Source organism: Ursus maritimus, unplaced genomic scaffold (genome assembly GCF_017311325.1).
Source record: "Ursus maritimus isolate PB19 unplaced genomic scaffold, ASM1731132v1 scaffold_21, whole genome shotgun sequence".
Taxonomy (NCBI): Eukaryota; Metazoa; Chordata; class Mammalia; order Carnivora; family Ursidae; genus Ursus; species Ursus maritimus.
The window spans coordinates 56,881,066-56,897,345 of record NW_024424564.1 but is presented as its reverse complement, the minus strand read 5'-3'; the positions used below and the strand labels follow the sequence as shown (position 1 = coordinate 56,897,345).

Genomic DNA, 16,280 nt, shown 5'->3' with positions numbered 1-16,280 from the left:
GCCTGGAGGGACCCCAAGTGGGCCGTATGTGTGTATGCATGCTTATGTGTAAATAGGTATGGTACCAACAGACACCTGTTCTCTTCCCTGCCTCATCTTATCTTGTCTACTGTCTTTTCAGAGTGTCAGTAGTGGGAGGAGGAGGGGAACAGGAAACTGAGGTTTTGTGAGTCAGAGTCACGGCCCCTCCTTACCCCACCGGCAGCAACCTGCCCGCTGCTGACCTCCTTGGCATTGCCTCCATGATCCTGGCGGGAGGGTGGTCTCCTGAGATTGTAGCTCAGCTCCTCTGTTGTCGAGTTACTGGGTCTGCTCACCAGTGCCCAGGACCCTTGCTCTGTCCGAGGCTCCTGTGAACGTTCAGGGTGGACCAGGCTGGCTGGATGGGCCGGTGGGGTGGGGGGGAGCTGTATCCAGCAAGTCCTCAGAGGCCGTGCACCTTGGCTTTCTGGGCCTTGGGGCAGGCCCTTAGAGGGGCTTCATGCCCAGTCCCACTCCTTACCTAGTTGCTCCTGCTCTTCTGCGGGTTCTGGCAGTGGTGTCGAAGCTGGTTTGAGCAAAGGGTGGGGACATCTGTGCCTGGGGACCTGCCTGTAGTGTGTGGGAGGTGAAGGTAAGGAGGTTTCTGTCTTACCTGCTTTACCCTGCTGCCGTGCTGGGTGGGAGCTGGAGGTGGGACAGAGACTTGTGTCCACCCTCTACTGGTCTTGTGAGGTGAGTGGTCCCCTGGCAGGGCCTTCATCATGCCTGCTAGTTTGGCTCTGTAGAGGGTGAGCAAGAGGCAAGGGCCTGACTCTACCAATGTGGACCGGAGCTGGGAATAGTGCCCTGGGCATAGAGTGGGGGAAGCATCCCTGGGCCTCCTGCCCCCGGCCCTCCTCCCTGGCCCAGGGGACCTAGGGCTGCCCTCAGCGCCCCCGGTCTGTGTGGCTGTGTACCGTGTTCTGCGCAGGCAGAGGACAGGCCTATGTGTGCCATCACCTTCAGTGCCCCTGAACGTGGCCGGATCCTCAGCGTTCAGGAGGGTACTCCTTCAGTGGGTGTCCTGAGACCTACCACTCCTAGGTCCCATGCTGGGCCTGTCTGTCTCTGAGGCAATGGTACAAGCAGCAGTTTGGGCCTGGGTGTTCTCTCCCCTGACACAGACAACAGATGTGAGACCTCTGTCTCTTGAGTGGGCTCAGAGCTGGCAGGTGAGGTGAACCAGGGACTGGGGCTAGGCACTGAATGGGGTGCCCCTGTCCTCATGGCGCTCACTGCCTGGCGGGGGCTGTGCTGAAGCTGGTGGTTGGCTGTGGAACAGTCCAGAGCTGCTCTGCCCTTGATGGAGGGCTGACCTGCTGGCGTGCAGCGGGCTGGAGGTGGGTTCTGGCTGGGGGTGTTGGTGTGTTGGGGAGAGGCACGGGACTGGCATTAGGCTGGGGCTTCCATTGTTTTTGTGCCTGGCCTAGCCAGAGGCTCTCAGCACTGCCTGTCCCATATCGGGGGCTTCTCTTGGTGCCCTCTGGGGGCCCTGGGGGCCGTGGCTGCCTAGTGGCCACCCCTCACAAGACTATTTTTAGGGAAATGATAGGTCTGGGAGCTGAGGCTGGTCTGATCCCACACGAAGGCCAGGCTGGGAGGTTTCCATCTGAGACCCTTGAGGCTCCTGACTGGGTGGGGGGTGTGGGAGGTGGGAGGTGCTCTGACTACCTGCTCCTGTCCTCAGGGAGTGGGGAAGGCCAGGGCCAGATCCTTCAGCGCTTCCCAGAGAAGGACTGGGAGGACAACCCGTTCCCCCAGGGCATCGAGCTGGTGAGTGGGGGGTGCTGAGGTGGGGGTGGGGCAGGCCGGCACTGGTTTCCCCAGGACTGTAAGGAACCTCAGCAGTGCCCAGCCTGACGGGCACAAGGAAATATCTGAGCTGCTGCAAAGGGTGGAGTGCGGGGGTCACGGGCTTGGCTGGCAGGGTGCTTGGTGCCCTCATCATGTCATGTTGGCTGTCCCTTGTGATGGGGGCGACCGTGCCTCACAGGGGTCTCTGGCCACACAGTGAGACCAGAGGCTGTGACTTCCTTTTGGGGGGAAGGGTTGAGGTCTAGCAGGTGAGATGTACCCAGGGTGTCAGAGTGAGGTACTGCCTGCTACACTGGAACCTGGTGTCCATGCCCTGGGTGCAGACTTGTGAGGGCAGGGAGACAGGGAGCTAACTGCTGACCCCTCACCCCACCTTCCCCGCAGTTCTGCCAGCCCAGCGGGTGGCAGCTGTGTCCTGAGAGGAACCCACCAACCTTCTTTGTTGCTGTCCTCACCGACATCAACTCTGAGCGGCACTACTGCGCCTGCTTGACCTTCTGGGAGCCAGCAGAGCCCACACAGGTCATCTTGGGGGCTCTGGGGTACAGTCTGCATGGGGTTCTGGCTATGGCCAACTCCCTCTGCCTCTGTCCGTGGGTGCGTCTCCCTGTCTGTGGCAAGTCCTGGTGCCTCAACCCCACGGAGGCCTGAGTTCCCAGAGGGCTGCTCCCATCTGAGTCACCTGTGTCTTCCCCCTGGGCCCGTGGGACATGCCTGAGACCGGGGCAGACGGGGCTTTTGTCCACAGGAAGTGGTGTGCACCGAGGACGCCGCTGAGCGGGAGGAGGAGGCGGACGAGGGTGGCCCAGCGCAACTGTCACCTGCGACGCCTGGCCCACCTGGCCAGCTGTTCGCGCCAAAGACACTGGTGCTGGTGTCTCGACTGGACCACGCGGAGGTGTTCAGGGTGAGGCGGGCAGCCAGGGTTCGAGGCGGGATATGGGGTGCCCCCACTGGTGGCACCACCATTCCCCAGTCTGTGGTCCTTGCAGAACAGCCTGGGCCTCATTTACACCATCCATGTGGAGGGCCTGAATGTGGGCCTGGAGAATGTGATCGGAAACCTGCTCACGTGCGTCATCCCCCTGGCTGGGGGCTCACAGGTGGGTCCTGCGGACAGCTGCTGGCCGCCCATAGCCACGGCCCTCCTGGTGTCCCAAGCCATGAGGGTGGGGCCTGTGGGCTCTCAGAGTCTGGCCGGGCTCAGCATGGCCCAGACCTTGGACACTCTTCTGCATCTTGGTGCTGCCGTCACCTGTCTTCCCTTCTTGGCCCTGCCTGCTCACCTGTGTGTCTTGTCTTGCCTGGCTCCCTTCCTGGCTCCCTTCGGTTTCTCTGTCCTCTTGCTCCTTGGGTGTGCCTGTGTCTGGATGTTGGTGTCAGCGTATCTGTCTGCTCCCTGGTCAGTACCCCCACCTGTGGGTGCGTCTAACTGTGTTTCTCTGCCTGTCTGTCCTGTGCAGCTGGACTCTGTTGAGGACGGAGTGGTATGGATTCTTTGTTTCTTCTGCCCACCCAGGCCCCACCCTGCCCCAGGTCAGAGGCCCTGAGTTTTCTCTACAGCACGGCTCAGGCTGGCAGGCCAGGCGTGGCCTTTCCCTCATGTTAGAGGCCCGTTTTGGCCAGTCTCACCTCAGCTCATAGAGCTCTGGGCTGACCCGGGTCTGGTCAGAGCAGCTGAACACTGGTCCCTCTCTTTCCACAGAGAACCATCTCTTTGGGGGCTGGTGACCGGCAGGTCATCCAGACCCCGCTAGCCGACTCGCTGCCCATCAGCCGCTGCAGTGTCGCCCTGCTCTTCCGCCAGCTGGGTAAGCGCAGCCGTCCCCATCCTGCGCACGCCTCCCTCTCCTCTCCTGTGCCTGGGGGCTGGTGGTCTGAGGTGGGCTCTTACTCAGCCTGTGGTTTTCCCTCCAGGCATCACCAACGTGCTGTCTTTGTTCTGCGCTGCGCTCACGGAGCACAAGGTGCTCTTCCTGTCCCGGAGCTACCAGCGGCTCTCAGATGCCTGCCGGGGGCTCCTGGCACTGCTGTTCCCTCTCAGATACAGGTGCCCCTGCTGTCACCCAGCCCCTCCTCCCAGCCCCACCCTCTGGGCTCCCTGCACTGAGCCCTCACCTGTTGCAGCTTCACCTACGTGCCCATCCTGCCGGCGCAGCTTCTGGAGGTCCTCAGCACACCCACACCCTTCATCATCGGTGTCAATGCAGCCTTCCAGGCAGAGACCCAAGAGCTGGTGAGGGCTGTGGCCTGGGCCTGCCTCCCTGCTCCAGGCCGTGCTGACTGGCTGGTGGGTCCCTGACTGCTTGCTCCCTCTGGTCCATAGCTGGACGTGATCGTTGCTGATCTCGATGGAGGGACGGTGACGGTCCCTGAGTGTGTGCACATCCCGCCCCTGCCGGAGCCTCTGCAAAGTCAGACACACAGTGTGCTGAGCATGGTGAGGCAGGGCCAGCGGCTTCAGGGAGGCTGAGCAAGGGGAGCCCCGGGCCCTGGGTGTGCAGCCATCCCTGCTCCCCTCTGCCTCTGCAGGTCCTGGATCCAGAGCTGGAGTTGGCAGATCTTGCCTTCCCACCACCCTCAACCAGCGCCTCCTCCCTGAAGATGCAGGTGGGGGTCACTACAGTCCCAGCACAGGGGTCTGCGCTGACCCTGCGCCCTCTCCTTAGGTCTGCTGCCACCGATGGCCAGCGGGCAGTGCCAGTCACACCGTGCAGCCACTCCTTCTGGGCCGGTCGCAGGGGACCGCATGGGGGGTGTGAGTCTTCAAGGGTCCCGTGCAGGAGTGGTTGTTAGCACTGAGTCTCAGAGGAAACGCTGTGGCTTTGTGTGAAAGAAGGTTGGAGGGGCAGGACGGGGCAGAGGTGCCCGAGGGGCCTGGGTAGGGCATGGATAGGTGTGTTGGAGTGCGTCGGGGCGGAGCCTGGGTAGGTGGAGGGCTGCCGCGTGCAGGGCTGGGGCAAGCCTGTGGCCTAGCCCTCACCTGCCCTCACCTGTGCCCCAGGACAAGGAGCTGCGCGCTGTCTTTCTGCGGCTCTTTGCTCAGCTCCTGCAGGGCTATCGTTGGTGTCTGCACATGGTCCGCATCCATCCAGAGCCCGTCATCCGCTTTCATAAGGTGGGCCACGGGGGACGCTGGGGGTGGAGGCAGGCAGGAAGTCAATGCTGAGGGGCTAACCCCCTTGTGTGCCCCCAGGCAGCCTTCCTGGGCCAGCGTGGGCTGGTGGAGGATGATTTCCTGATGAAGGTGCTGGAGGGCATGGCCTTCGCAGGCTTCGTGTCAGAGCGTGGGGTTCCTTACCGTGCTACGGACCTGTTCGATGAGGTGCACCCCCACCCCAGTTGGGAGGAGCCCCCGCCACCACTCCCCGCCTCGCCCAGCCTGCCTGACCCTGCCTCTTCCCCCAGCTGGTGGCCCACGAGGTGGCACGGATGCGGGCAGATGAGAACCACCCCCAGCGCATCCTCCGTCACGTCAAAGAGCTGGCAGAGCAGCTTTACAAGAATGTATGGCGGGTGACACAAGGGGGCGGACCAGCCTAGCTAGGTCATCGTGCCACCTAGCACCAGGTAGCTTGCCCACACTTGCCTGTGTCCCCCCCCCCCCAGGAGAACCCATACCCCACTGTGGCTATGCACAAGGTGCAGAGGCCGGGGGAAGCCAGTCACCTGCGGCGGGTACCCCGCCCCTTCCCCCGACTGGATGACGGCATGGTGCAGTGGATCGTGGACCAGGCCACAGCCAAGATGCAGGGTGCACCCCCGGCCGTGAAGGCTGAGAGGAGGACCACCGTGCCCTCAGGGCCCCCCATGAGTACGTAATGGGGAGGGGGCCCAGGAGTGTGGCCCAGGGCGGGCCTGAGGTCGGAGATGAGTGCATTTTCTCCTCCCCAGCTGCCATCTTGGAGCGGAGTAGCGGGCTCCATGGCAACAGTGCACGCCGGCTGGAGGTGGTGCGGAACTGTATCTCCTACGTGTTTGAGGGGAAGATGCTTGAGGCCAAGAAGGTGAGGGCAGGTGGGCGCAGGGAGCACCTGTGAAGGGGGCTGAACCTGGGGTCCATACACCTGGTGGCGGCTGGAGGGAGCTGGGATGGCAGGAGGGAGCAGGAGGGGCAGATGACACCAGGTGTCAGGCCCCTTCCTCAGTGCAGCTGGACAGAGCCTACTGGGGAGGCTCGTAAGAGGGATTTACTTCTTTAAGACATCAGAACCCCCTAAAGGTTTCTACTCCTGAGTTTCTTTTTCATCCTTCCTGGAAAAAGCGTTGGCCCTCGCCAGTTTCGTGTGTTTGTCTTGCCCTTTGTGGTGCTCACGAGCACTTTCGGGTTTCACAGCAGCCAGTGTGAATCATGACTGCACGGTCTCCTGGGAGGGGCCTGCAGGGTTCCCAGCGGTTTTATGATGAAAAATAACAAGAGAACAAGAACACGGCCCTTTCTGTGTCCTGCCCGGTGCCGAGCCGGCCACCAGCTCTGCATTAGGCTTGTGCTTTTTGGACACCGAGGCCCCAGCCAGCAGCGGGGCTGCAGACGTGGGAGCTGGTGCCTGCTGGGGCTCAGGGCCAAGGGCCCGCACCCCTTAGCACACGTACACCCTGGCTGTGGATGTGCGGCGTCTCTGTCTCTGCGGGCTTTTGCATGTGCAGAAGGCTGGGTCGGCCAGAAACATCCGTCTCTGCAGGGCGGTGAACTCCCAGAGTCTAGGCGCACCTGACCTGGACCACTTCCAGATCCCCTCTGTGCTTAGAGGCTGGGCTCTGGCCTCCTGGGGGCCCACTGCCCTCCCCTCCTGGGCTCTGTGCCCTGTGCCTCCCGCGCGTCCCTCCAGGGCATGGTTGGGTGCCCCCAGCCCCGTGTTCCCCTGTCCCCAGCTGCTCCCAGCCGTGCTGAGGGCCCTGAAGGGGCGTGCGGCCCGCCGCTGCCTCACGCAGGAGCTGCACCTGCACGTGCAGCAGAACCGGGCGGTCCTGGACCACCAGCAGTTTGACTTCGTCGTCCGCATGATGAACTGCTGCCTGCAGGTGAGGCTGGGCTCCCACCCTGCTGCCGATCTGGCCACAAGGTGGGGGCAGGCGGGGCTTCCCCAGTCTACCCGTAAGGATGCATCTTCTGGCAGTGCCGACAGCTGGGGAGATCCTGGTCCGGGGGTGGGGGTGGTGGGGGGAGGACTCTTTTTGGAGGGGGCCTCTTGCCCTGAACCTCTGGGCGGCCCTTCGGGAGCCGGCGCGGACCGCTCAGGGACAGTGGTGGGAGACGCTCTGGTGGCGGGGCCAGTCAGGGCAGGGTGGGCGTGTGGGGACGGTTCGGACGGCTCACGGCTCTTGCAGGACTGCACCTCCCTGGACGAGCATGGCATCGCAGCTGCTCTGCTGCCCCTGGTCACAGCCTTCTGCCGGGTGAGCGCTGGGGTCGCCCCGCTGTCCTTCCCTAGCCCTCTCCTGCTGCACCTGTTGACTCCCCCTGGCTCCTGCAGAAGCTGAGCCCGGGAGTGACCCAGTTTGCGTACAGCTGCGTGCAGGAGCACGTGGTGTGGAGCACCCCACAGTTCTGGGAGGCCATGTTCTACGGGGATGTGCAGACCCACATCCGGGCCCTCTACCTGGAGCCCGCTGAGGACCGAGACCACTTGCAGGTGTGCGGGGACTCCTGGGCCCGGGGCGGTGAGGGCCGCCCAGGCCGGGCCCGGCTCACCTGAAGCGCTGTGGCAGGTGGGGGAGGTGTCCATGCAGGAGGGCGAGCGCTCCGCCCTGGATGTGGCGTCGGAGCAGCGGCGTCTGTGGCCAACCCTGAGCCGAGAAAAGCAGCAAGAGCTGGTGCAGAAGGAGGAGAGCACGGTGTTCAGCCAGGCCATCCACTACGCTAACCGCATGAGCTACCTGCTGTTGCCCCTGGACAGCAGCAAGAGCCGCCTCCTGCGGGAGCGCGCAGGCCTGGGCGACCTGGAGAGCGCCAGCAACAGCCTGGTCACCAGCAGGTGCGGGAGGGGCCTCGTGGGCCTTGGAGGGTGGGTGGGACTCAGGCGGGGCAGCCTGTGCCCACCGTGCCCCCTCCCTGGCCCAGCATGGCGGGCAGTGTGGCGGAGAGCTATGACACGGAAAGTGGCTTTGAGGACGCAGAGACCTGTGATGTGGCCGGGGCCGTGGTCCGCTTCATTAACCGCTTCGTGGACAAGGTCTGCACAGAGAGTGGGGTCACCAGCGACCACCTCAAGGGGCTGCATGTCATGGTGCCAGGTATGGGGGGTCTGGGTGTGGACACGCTCTCCTTAGCCGGGCCGGCGTGGGGGGCCCAGGGTGTGAAAATGACTGTCCCCCAGACATCGTCCAGATGCACATCGAGACTCTGGAGGCTGTGCACCGTGAGAGCAAGAGGCTGCCCCCCATCCAAAAGGTGAGCGGGGACCCGGCCAGGCTGCCAGCCCCAGGCCGTGGGCGGTGCTCTGAGGTGCCATTCTTGTCCCTGAGCAGCCCAAACTGCTGCGGCCACGCCTGCTGCCCGGCGAGGAGTGTGTGCTGGACGGCCTGCGTGTCTACCTGCTGCCCGATGGGCGTGAGGAGGGTGCGGGGGGCAGTGGGGGGGGGCCTGCACTGCTCCCGGCTGAGGGCGCCGTCTTCCTTACCACATACCGGGTGATCTTCACGGGGATGCCCACCGACCCCCTGGGTGAGCCTTCAGACCCTTCGTCTGTCCCCACCCTCCCTTCCCCTCTCTCTTCCTCACCCAGGTTCTTGCGGGGGGGGGGAATAGGACTCTTCGCGGCCCCCCCTTTCCCTCCTCAGGGGTGCGGGGTCTCTGTGCAAGATAGGTCATTGTCTGCCCCCCTCCCACCTGCCTGGGACCTCCGTAGCTCTGGTACCCCAAGACACAGTGGCCCCCTCCCCTCCCCTCCCCCTGACTCTGCCCGACCTGTGATAAGTCGGGGAGCAGGTGGTGGTGCGCTCCTTCCCGGTGGCTGCGCTGACCAAGGAGAAACGCATCAGTGTGCAGACCCCCGTGGACCAGCTCCTGCAGGACGGGCTGCAGCTGCGCTCCTGCACATTCCAGGTCGGGCCGGGGGACGTGCTGGGGGTGTTCAGGGCCCCCGGGTCGTGGCTCTCACAGTTCCACAGGCATTTGGGCCCCCAGTCTCGTTCTCATGAGCTGGTGTCAGGCTGGACCTCACCCGTGTGTTTACGCGCAAGCTTGGTGTCACCTGCCTGTGTGACGTGCTGGCCTTTAGGGCTCTTGTGTGCCTGTGAGGGGACCCTGACGCTGGCATCCGCGTCTGGAACATGCGCTGTAGCCCGCACAACTGACAGTCACTCAAACGAATACGACACTTGGTGAAGGACCAGGTCCCTCAGCCTGGAGGCCACACACAGCATGACGAGTAGCCTCTGTGCATGCCCGCTGTCCCTCCAGAGGACGCCCCTGCCAGGCTCCAGGGTGTGCCCAGCTTCTTGCCAGGGCCTGCGTGCCTAGACCTCTGAGAGCCTCTTGTCTGACGCAGCTGCTGAAGATGGCCTTTGACGAGGAGGTGGGGTCCGACAGCGCTGAGCTCTTCCGCAAGCAGCTACACAAGCTACGGTACCCGCCGGACATCAGGGGCACCTTCGCCTTCACCCTGGGCTCCACCCACACACCCGGCCGGCCGCCCCGCACCACCAAGGACAAGGGCCCTTCCCTCAGGTGTGGAGCTGGGCCCCAGGGCCAGGGCCCGCACCCCTTCCTGTGTGCGTGTCCCCGTCGTGTCCATTCTGCTCGCCTCTGCTGACCCTGTGCCTGCACTCCCTCCAGGACCCTGTCCCGGAATCTCGTGAAGAACGCCAAGAAGACCATCGGGCGGCAGTACGTCACCCGGAAGAAGTACAACCCCCCCAGCTGGGAGCACCGGGGCCAGCCACCTCCTGAGGACCAGGAGGACGAGATCTCAGGTGGGGGCGCAGGAAGCCCCGGGTGGTCTGGGTGAAGACCGCCGTGTGCAGGGCAGGGCGCCTGGGCGCTCTGTGGGTGACGTCCCCCATGCGTCTGGCCTGCCTCAGTGTCGGAGGAGCTGGAGCCCAGCACGCTGACCCCTTCCTCGGCCCTGAAGCCCTCGGATCGCATGACCATGAGCAGCCTGGTGGAGCGGGCGTGCTGCCGGGACTACCAGCGTCTGGGGCTGGGCACACTGAGCAGCAGCCTGAGCCGCGCCAAATCCGAGCCCTTCCGGATCTCCCCCGTGAACCGCATGTATGCCATCTGCCGCAGGTGAGCGGCCGCTGAGAAGCCGCGCCCCGGCCCCTGCCAGATGCCGCGCGTGCGGGGAGAGCCGCGGAGGCTGTGGGCAGGGGCGTGCTGTGGGCAGGGGCGTGCCGTGTCCCTTGCGGCCTCGCTCTGACAAGTCTGACTCCTCACAGCTACCCGGGGCTGCTGATCGTCCCCCAGAGCGTCCAGGACAACGCCCTGCAGCGTGTCTCCCGCTGCTACCGCCAGAACCGCTTCCCTGTGGTGTGCTGGCGCAGCGGGCGCTCCAAGGCGGTGCTGCTGCGCTCCGGCGGCCTGCACGGCAAGGGCGTCGTCGGCCTGTTCAAGGCCCAGAACGCGCCTTCTCCAGGTACGCTCCCCCGTCCGTGCCCGCGCGTGGGCCCTGTGCCCCACCCCGCCGGGCTCCAGCGCCTCCTCCTCCCCACCCAGGCCAGTCCCAGGCCGACTCCAGCAGCTTAGAGCAGGAGAAGTACCTGCAGGCCGTGGTCAGCTCCATGCCCCGCTATGCGGATGCGTCCGGACGGAACACCCTCAGCGGCTTCTCCTCCGCCCACGTGGGCAGCCACGGTGAGGGGTGCTTGAGGGCGGGAGGACTTCTGGGGGGCTGTGCTGGCATTTGTGGAAGGCAGGCCAGCTAGGGGCCAGAATGAGTGGGGTGCGGGATCACGTAAGTATCCTGAAGCCCTGCTCTGATGGTCCTGTCTCCTGCCTGGGCTGAGCTTCTTGACCTCCTCGTCTTCCCTGCCCATGGCCTGCCTCCAGGTCACCGGACACAGCTGACCCTTGAACCCCCCACCTGGGCCCCATCCCTCCTTTGTGGTCCCCCCGACAGTCCCCCCCTGCCGCTGTCACTGTGGCCCCCCTTTGTCCTGTCCCCCTTGAACTCGCCCCCTTTGTCAAGGCCATCTGACTGCTTGGGCTCCAGGGTTCATCTGTCCTGGCTCCTTCAGTCGTGTCGGTACTGGTCTCCCCATCCCCGTCCCCACCACAGGCACACTCAACGCCCACCGGCCCCACTGTCCCCACGTGGATCCAGGCCCTTTAGACCTGGCCCTGACTTTGTCCGGTGTGCAGGTGGCAGAGAGGCACCAGGCCTGGGGAGGTTGGGGCCATCAGTGGGCCCTGCCCCTCACCTTCGGGGCACTGGTGTGGGGCGGCCACAGAGGGGTTCGGTGACGCGAGCACGTATGCTGCCGTCCAAGGAGTACCTGGCCACTGTGGAGGCTGGTCTGATCTCCTGGTGACAGGCGGGGATCTTGCTGGGGAGGTGAGCTGTCTTTGTGCTGGGTTTCTGGGGAGGCTTGCAGATGGGAAAGGACACCCTTGGGGGCCATATTCTGTAAGTCAGGGGAGGAGGCGGTGTCAGAATGGGGGCGGCCTCCTCCTCCAGGGCCCTTGCTCCAAGGCAGTCACTTCTGCATCGTGCTTACCTCCCAACTGAGCCCATTTGCTTCTCCATCTCTCTGTCCTCCCCCATCCCCCCAGGTCTCCGCATCTCCCCCACCCCTCCACCTGATCACCCGTCTGACCCTGACCTTCCCTCTTCCCCCACCCCATTTCCTCCGTGTGCCCCTGTTCTCTGCGACTGCTCTCTCCTTGCCCTGTCTCACCCCAGCTGGTGCCGTGTCCCCCAACCCCCTCATCGTGCCCATCTCCCCCTCCCGCCTGCCTGGGTCCCCACGGATGCCTCATCCTCTTGGTCTGGCTGATAGATCCTCAGGGGTTAGTCCTTGCACTTAGGACTTCAGCTGCTGTCCAGCCCATGCTGGCCCTCTGTGCTTGGGGCCTGGTGCCCAGTGGCCTGTCAGTCTGGGCTTGATCTGTGAGGCTCCCCTTGCTGGCCTGGGCCTGTCCCCCACCCCAGCCTGGTGCCTGCCCGGGAGATGTGGCTGCTGTGACTGATGTAGACCCACGTGGTTCAGGGTCGGTGTAGGTGTCACGCCAGGGTTCCCCGTCGGTCAAGCCTCGCTGACCCTCTGTCCCTCCCCTCATACTCACCTGCACTGCCCCAGCTCCCAGATGCACTGGGTGTGCGGGTGGGTTTGGGGGGCTGGTGGCACCGCTGGTGGGTGGGGCATCCTGGAAGCGTGCCCATCCGGCCTGACTCTTCCTGTTCTGCACACTCCACAGGGCCTCGCAGTGGCCCTGCCACCCCTTTCTGTAGTGGGGCGGGGGGCGGGTGTCTCCAGAACACATGAGGGCCTTCACCTGTCCCGGTGGAGGCTGAGGAGGCCCCGCACGCTGCTGCTGCCCCTGCTGGGGGTCGCTCTGCACACCGGCCTCCGTTCCTGTTGAACCTGGAGGTCTAGGCGCGCACTAAAGGGCGCTCTGCCTTCTGGTTGTGTCCGCTTGGTGGGCACCGGGGCCAAGGGGGCCTGGAACGGGGCAGCCAGGGTGCCCTTGTGGTCACTTACGGGGGGGCCAGCTTTGGCCCCCTGCCAGTCCCTTCTTGGTCCTCGTTCAAGTGGCTTTTGGTCTCTGAATGTCAACGTCTGTCATCACGTGGGTTTTGTGGCTCCACTGTGTGCAGAGATCCGAGTAGCGTCCGCGGGCGGCACCTTCCCCGCAGGATTCTTTGTCCCCGGTGCCTCGTCTTCCCCCACTGTGGCCTGGGCATCCTCGACTGTTCCCAGAGCCCTCTGGTGCTGCCTCCCTGTGTCCCCCAAGTTCAGAGCAAGGCCCCTCATTGCCTGGGGGCATCTGGGGGCTCCACTGCGTGTGGGTTCTCGCTGAAACACACCGTGTGCTTGCTGCGCGTGATCTTGTGCCTGCCTGCAGCGTGGCAGGCTGGTGTGCTTGTCCGCGGCCACTGCTGCAGACGCGGCTGAGCCAGGGCACCAGGGAGCATCCTCCCCCAGGCTCCCTGCACCTCCAGGCCTGGCCATCCCAGCCTGTAAGTCGGGGGCCTGGCCCTGCTCTGCCACTGCTGCCCCTGGGGCTCAGGCCCGCCCGTGTCCACGGTTCCGGGTGAGGAGCTCCAGGCTCCAGGCTTCCTCTTCTCCACGCTGTACCTTCCGGCCACTCCTCCTGGTGTGTGCCGTGAGCAGCTCCCGGCAGTGCCCGTGGGGGCTGAGGGTACAGGGACAGGCTGTGGAGGGGGCGTTGGAGGGAGAGCCCAGGTTTCTTGGCTCTCTTCTGATCCTACCTGCCACCAGCCCTCTGTTCCCTGGCCTGCCCTTGAGGGCCAAGAGGGCTCAGAGGGCCTTGGTATTGCCCCCCACTCTCTGTGGGGCCCCTGGGGGTCTTGGTGGGAACCCAGCCCTGTAGTTAGTCCCTTTGGACCACAGGCCCTCCATGCTGGGCACACCCTTGGGCCTGGGGTCAGACCTGAGCCTTTTCTCTGCTGTGCCCCCAGTTCCCAGCCCCAGAGCCAGGGTCACCACGCTGTCCAACCCCATATCAGCCTCGGCCTCCAGACGGACCACTCCCCGAGGTACCGTACTGGCCACACAGGCTGGCTCCCCCCACCTGGCACTGATGACCCCTGTGTGACTGAGTAGTCGTGGGCACTAACGTCCCCCCACATCTGGCACTAACAGCCCCGTGTGACGGCCAGCATAACCCAGCCCTTCCCACAGCCCTGGGCACTAACAGCCTGAGGCCCCAAGTCCCACCCCAGCCCCAACACTAACACAAATGCAGGCCCAGCTGGGGCCCCATTGGCCTCCTCTGCCTTGCCTGGGGAGCTCAGCACCAGGTTCAGCGGTGCCCCAGGCCTGGTTGCTCATCTGGTTTCTTCGTGCAGGTAAATGGGGCAGCGTCCGGGCCCCTGGGCGCAGTGGTGGGCTCGGCGTTGACGTGGGCTCCCGGCTAGCAGGCAGAGACATGCTGGGCCCGCCCCAGGCTAACGGGGCCCCCCCTGACCCAGGCTTTCTGCAGCCCCAGCGTGCAGCCCTCTACATCATTGGGGACAAAGCTCAGCTCAAGGTGACTGAGGTGGGGACACAGGGCCAGGCGGGGGGCTCAGGGCCTGGGCGCATCTCACCGCGGCTGGCCTTCTTCAGGGTGTGCGGCCAGACCCCCTGCAGCAGTGGGAGCTGGTGCCTATCGAGGTGTTTGAGGCACGGCAGGTGAAGGCCAGCTTTAAAAAGCTGCTGAAGGCATGTGTCCCGGGCTGCCCCGCCGCCGAGCCCAGCCCTGCCTCCTTCCTGCGCTCCCTGGAGGACTCAGAGTGGCTGATCCAGGTCTGTCAGCCGTGCCCCTGCTGTGGTCAGTTGGGGTGGCGCAGAGGAGGCGGGCAGGGGCTGGGGGACATGGGAGTGCCTGTTTACCTAGAGCCAAGGGCGGATGGGGTCACGCTTTGCCTGTCTGTGGCGTTGGGCCCCAGGAGAGGTGCTAGCCACTTCCCACCTGGATGGCAGTTCGGTATGGTGGAGGGAGGCTGGGGCCACCTGCTCTCTGTTGGGGTGGGGCAGGACAGCTCGGGAGCCCGCATGGGTGCCGGAGTCCGAGGGCTCTGGCTCCGGGAGGCGCTGAGGGGCTGCCCGTCCTGCAGATCCACAAGCTTCTGCAGGTGTCGGTGCTGGTGGTGGAGCTCCTAGACTCGGGCTCCTCTGTCCTGGTGAGCCTGGAGGACGGCTGGGACATCACCACCCAGGTGCGTGCTGGGCCGGGGGACAGCCCGGGCCGGGTCCCACGGGCGCGGTCCTGACAGGCAGGCGGTGCCGGCAGGTGGTGTCTCTGGTGCAGCTGCTCTCCGATCCCTTCTACCGCACGCTGGAGGGCTTCCGTCTGCTGGTGGAAAAGGAGTGGCTCTCCTTCGGCCATCGCTTCAGCCACCGCGGGGCCCACACGCTGGCTGGGCAGAGCAGTGGCTTCACGCCCGTCTTCCTGCAGTTCCTGGACTGTGTGCACCAGGTAAGCAGGTGGCCACGGTGGGGGCTGTGCCCGTTGATTCCTGGCCCCTGACCCGTCACCCCACACAGGTCCACCTGCAGTTCCCCATGGAGTTCGAGTTCAGCCCCTTCTACCTCAAGTTCCTTGGCTACCACCACGCATCCCGCCGCTTCCGGACCTTTCTGCTCGACTCGGACTATGAGCGCATTGAGCTGGGTATGAGGCAGGGCTGGGCCTGGGGGCCGGGGGCGGCTGGGGCTGGGCCTGGAGGGTGGCCAGGGCTCAGCACTACCCCTGCAGGGCTACTGTACGAGGAGAAGGGGGAGCGCAGGGGCCAGCAGGCGTGCAGGTCCGTGTGGGAGTACGTGGACCGGCTGAGCAAGAGGACGCCCGTGTTCTACAACTACATGTATGCGCCCGAGGACACGGAGGTGAGCCGGAGCCTGGCGGGGGCGGGCGGGCGGCTTCCGGCCCAGCCCCTCACGCCGGCTCCCCCCCAGGTCCTGCGGCCCTACAGCAACGTGTCCAACCTGAAGGTGTGGGACTTCTACACCGAGGAGACGCTGGCCGAGGGCCCCCCCTACGACTGGGAGCTGGCCCAGGGGCCTCCCGAGCCCCCGGAGGAAGAGCGGCCTGACGGGGGTGCGCCCCAGAGCAGGCGCCGTGTGGTGTGGCCCTGTTACGACAGCCGTCCCCGAGCCCAGCCAGACGCCATCTCGCGCCTGCTGGAGGTGAGCACCCACGGCGCCGTGGGTGCGGGCGTGTGAGGGCTTCGGTCCAGGGGCCCCGCCCCTCTCCCCACCCTGCGAAGCGCCTGCCAGCCTGGGGTGGCTGGCCCCACCCCGTACTGGGTCGTGTTTGCAGGCGGCGATGACCAGAGGCTGTTGTCCTGGGTCCCAGGAAGGGCTTCTTTGCTCTGGGCACGTGTACGGTCAGCCCTCAGGGAAGACAGGCTTTTCCCAGGGACTGTTCCTGCCCTCTCCCTGACCGCTGCACCTGCCTCCTGGGTGCGCCTGGCTGTCAGCCACCCTGAGGCCGTCAGAGGAAGGTGGGCCTGTGGGCCTGGAAGCTGGGAGTTGACGTTTAGGCCTCTCTGGCCCTTCCTCTGCCGTTCTTGGGGGGCACATGTGTTCAGCCCCAGGAGTCAGGATTTGCCAGGGCAGAGAGCCCTGTGTGCCTGAGCTGGCGTAGAGGGTGGCGGTGTAGCCGCCGGAGTGCTCGGCTCCAGAACACGGGGGATTTGCGTTCCCCTTCCATCAACCGGCCGTCCGGCTTTTGGGGGACGTCTGTGCACGTTGGAGCTTGTTTCGTTCTGGGGGAAGAGGGTGCTGATGCCGGCCTCTTGGGGAGGTGGGAAGGCGTAAACAGAGTGGTGTGTGTC

General features: G+C 65.0%; 1 protein-coding gene across 2 annotated transcripts in view; it reads left to right on the top strand.

Moving 5' to 3' along the window:
- Positions 1–16,280, top strand: part of SBF1 (SET binding factor 1) — a 28,050-nt gene that overhangs the window by 4,739 nt on the left and 7,031 nt on the right. The window contains exons 2-36 of one of the 2 annotated variants that reach the window (XM_040637772.1): positions 1,709–1,794; positions 2,221–2,358; positions 2,585–2,743; positions 2,829–2,939; positions 3,542–3,647; positions 3,754–3,886; positions 3,964–4,072; positions 4,163–4,276; positions 4,369–4,446; positions 4,841–4,954; positions 5,033–5,161; positions 5,245–5,343; positions 5,446–5,650; positions 5,731–5,843; positions 6,709–6,858; positions 7,165–7,233; positions 7,311–7,469; positions 7,546–7,811; positions 7,898–8,070; positions 8,154–8,227; positions 8,305–8,500; positions 8,754–8,881; positions 9,327–9,505; positions 9,614–9,750; positions 9,859–10,066; positions 10,216–10,412; positions 10,493–10,630; positions 13,419–13,496; positions 13,809–13,990; positions 14,068–14,247; positions 14,559–14,660; positions 14,735–14,920; positions 14,989–15,115; positions 15,200–15,330; positions 15,400–15,630. In XM_040637772.1, the coding sequence (XP_040493706.1) occupies positions 1,709–1,794; positions 2,221–2,358; positions 2,585–2,743; positions 2,829–2,939; positions 3,542–3,647; positions 3,754–3,886; positions 3,964–4,072; positions 4,163–4,276; positions 4,369–4,446; positions 4,841–4,954; positions 5,033–5,161; positions 5,245–5,343; positions 5,446–5,650; positions 5,731–5,843; positions 6,709–6,858; positions 7,165–7,233; positions 7,311–7,469; positions 7,546–7,811; positions 7,898–8,070; positions 8,154–8,227; positions 8,305–8,500; positions 8,754–8,881; positions 9,327–9,505; positions 9,614–9,750; positions 9,859–10,066; positions 10,216–10,412; positions 10,493–10,630; positions 13,419–13,496; positions 13,809–13,990; positions 14,068–14,247; positions 14,559–14,660; positions 14,735–14,920; positions 14,989–15,115; positions 15,200–15,330; positions 15,400–15,630 (4,985 nt within the window). The remainder of the gene's footprint in view (positions 1–1,708; positions 1,795–2,220; positions 2,359–2,584; positions 2,744–2,828; positions 2,940–3,541; positions 3,648–3,753; positions 3,887–3,963; positions 4,073–4,162; positions 4,277–4,368; positions 4,447–4,840; positions 4,955–5,032; positions 5,162–5,244; positions 5,344–5,445; positions 5,651–5,730; positions 5,844–6,708; positions 6,859–7,164; positions 7,234–7,310; positions 7,470–7,545; positions 7,812–7,897; positions 8,071–8,153; positions 8,228–8,304; positions 8,501–8,753; positions 8,882–9,326; positions 9,506–9,613; positions 9,751–9,858; positions 10,067–10,215; positions 10,413–10,492; positions 10,631–13,418; positions 13,497–13,808; positions 13,991–14,067; positions 14,248–14,558; positions 14,661–14,734; positions 14,921–14,988; positions 15,116–15,199; positions 15,331–15,399; positions 15,631–16,280) is intronic. The other variant, XM_040637773.1, reaches the window with a different exon arrangement.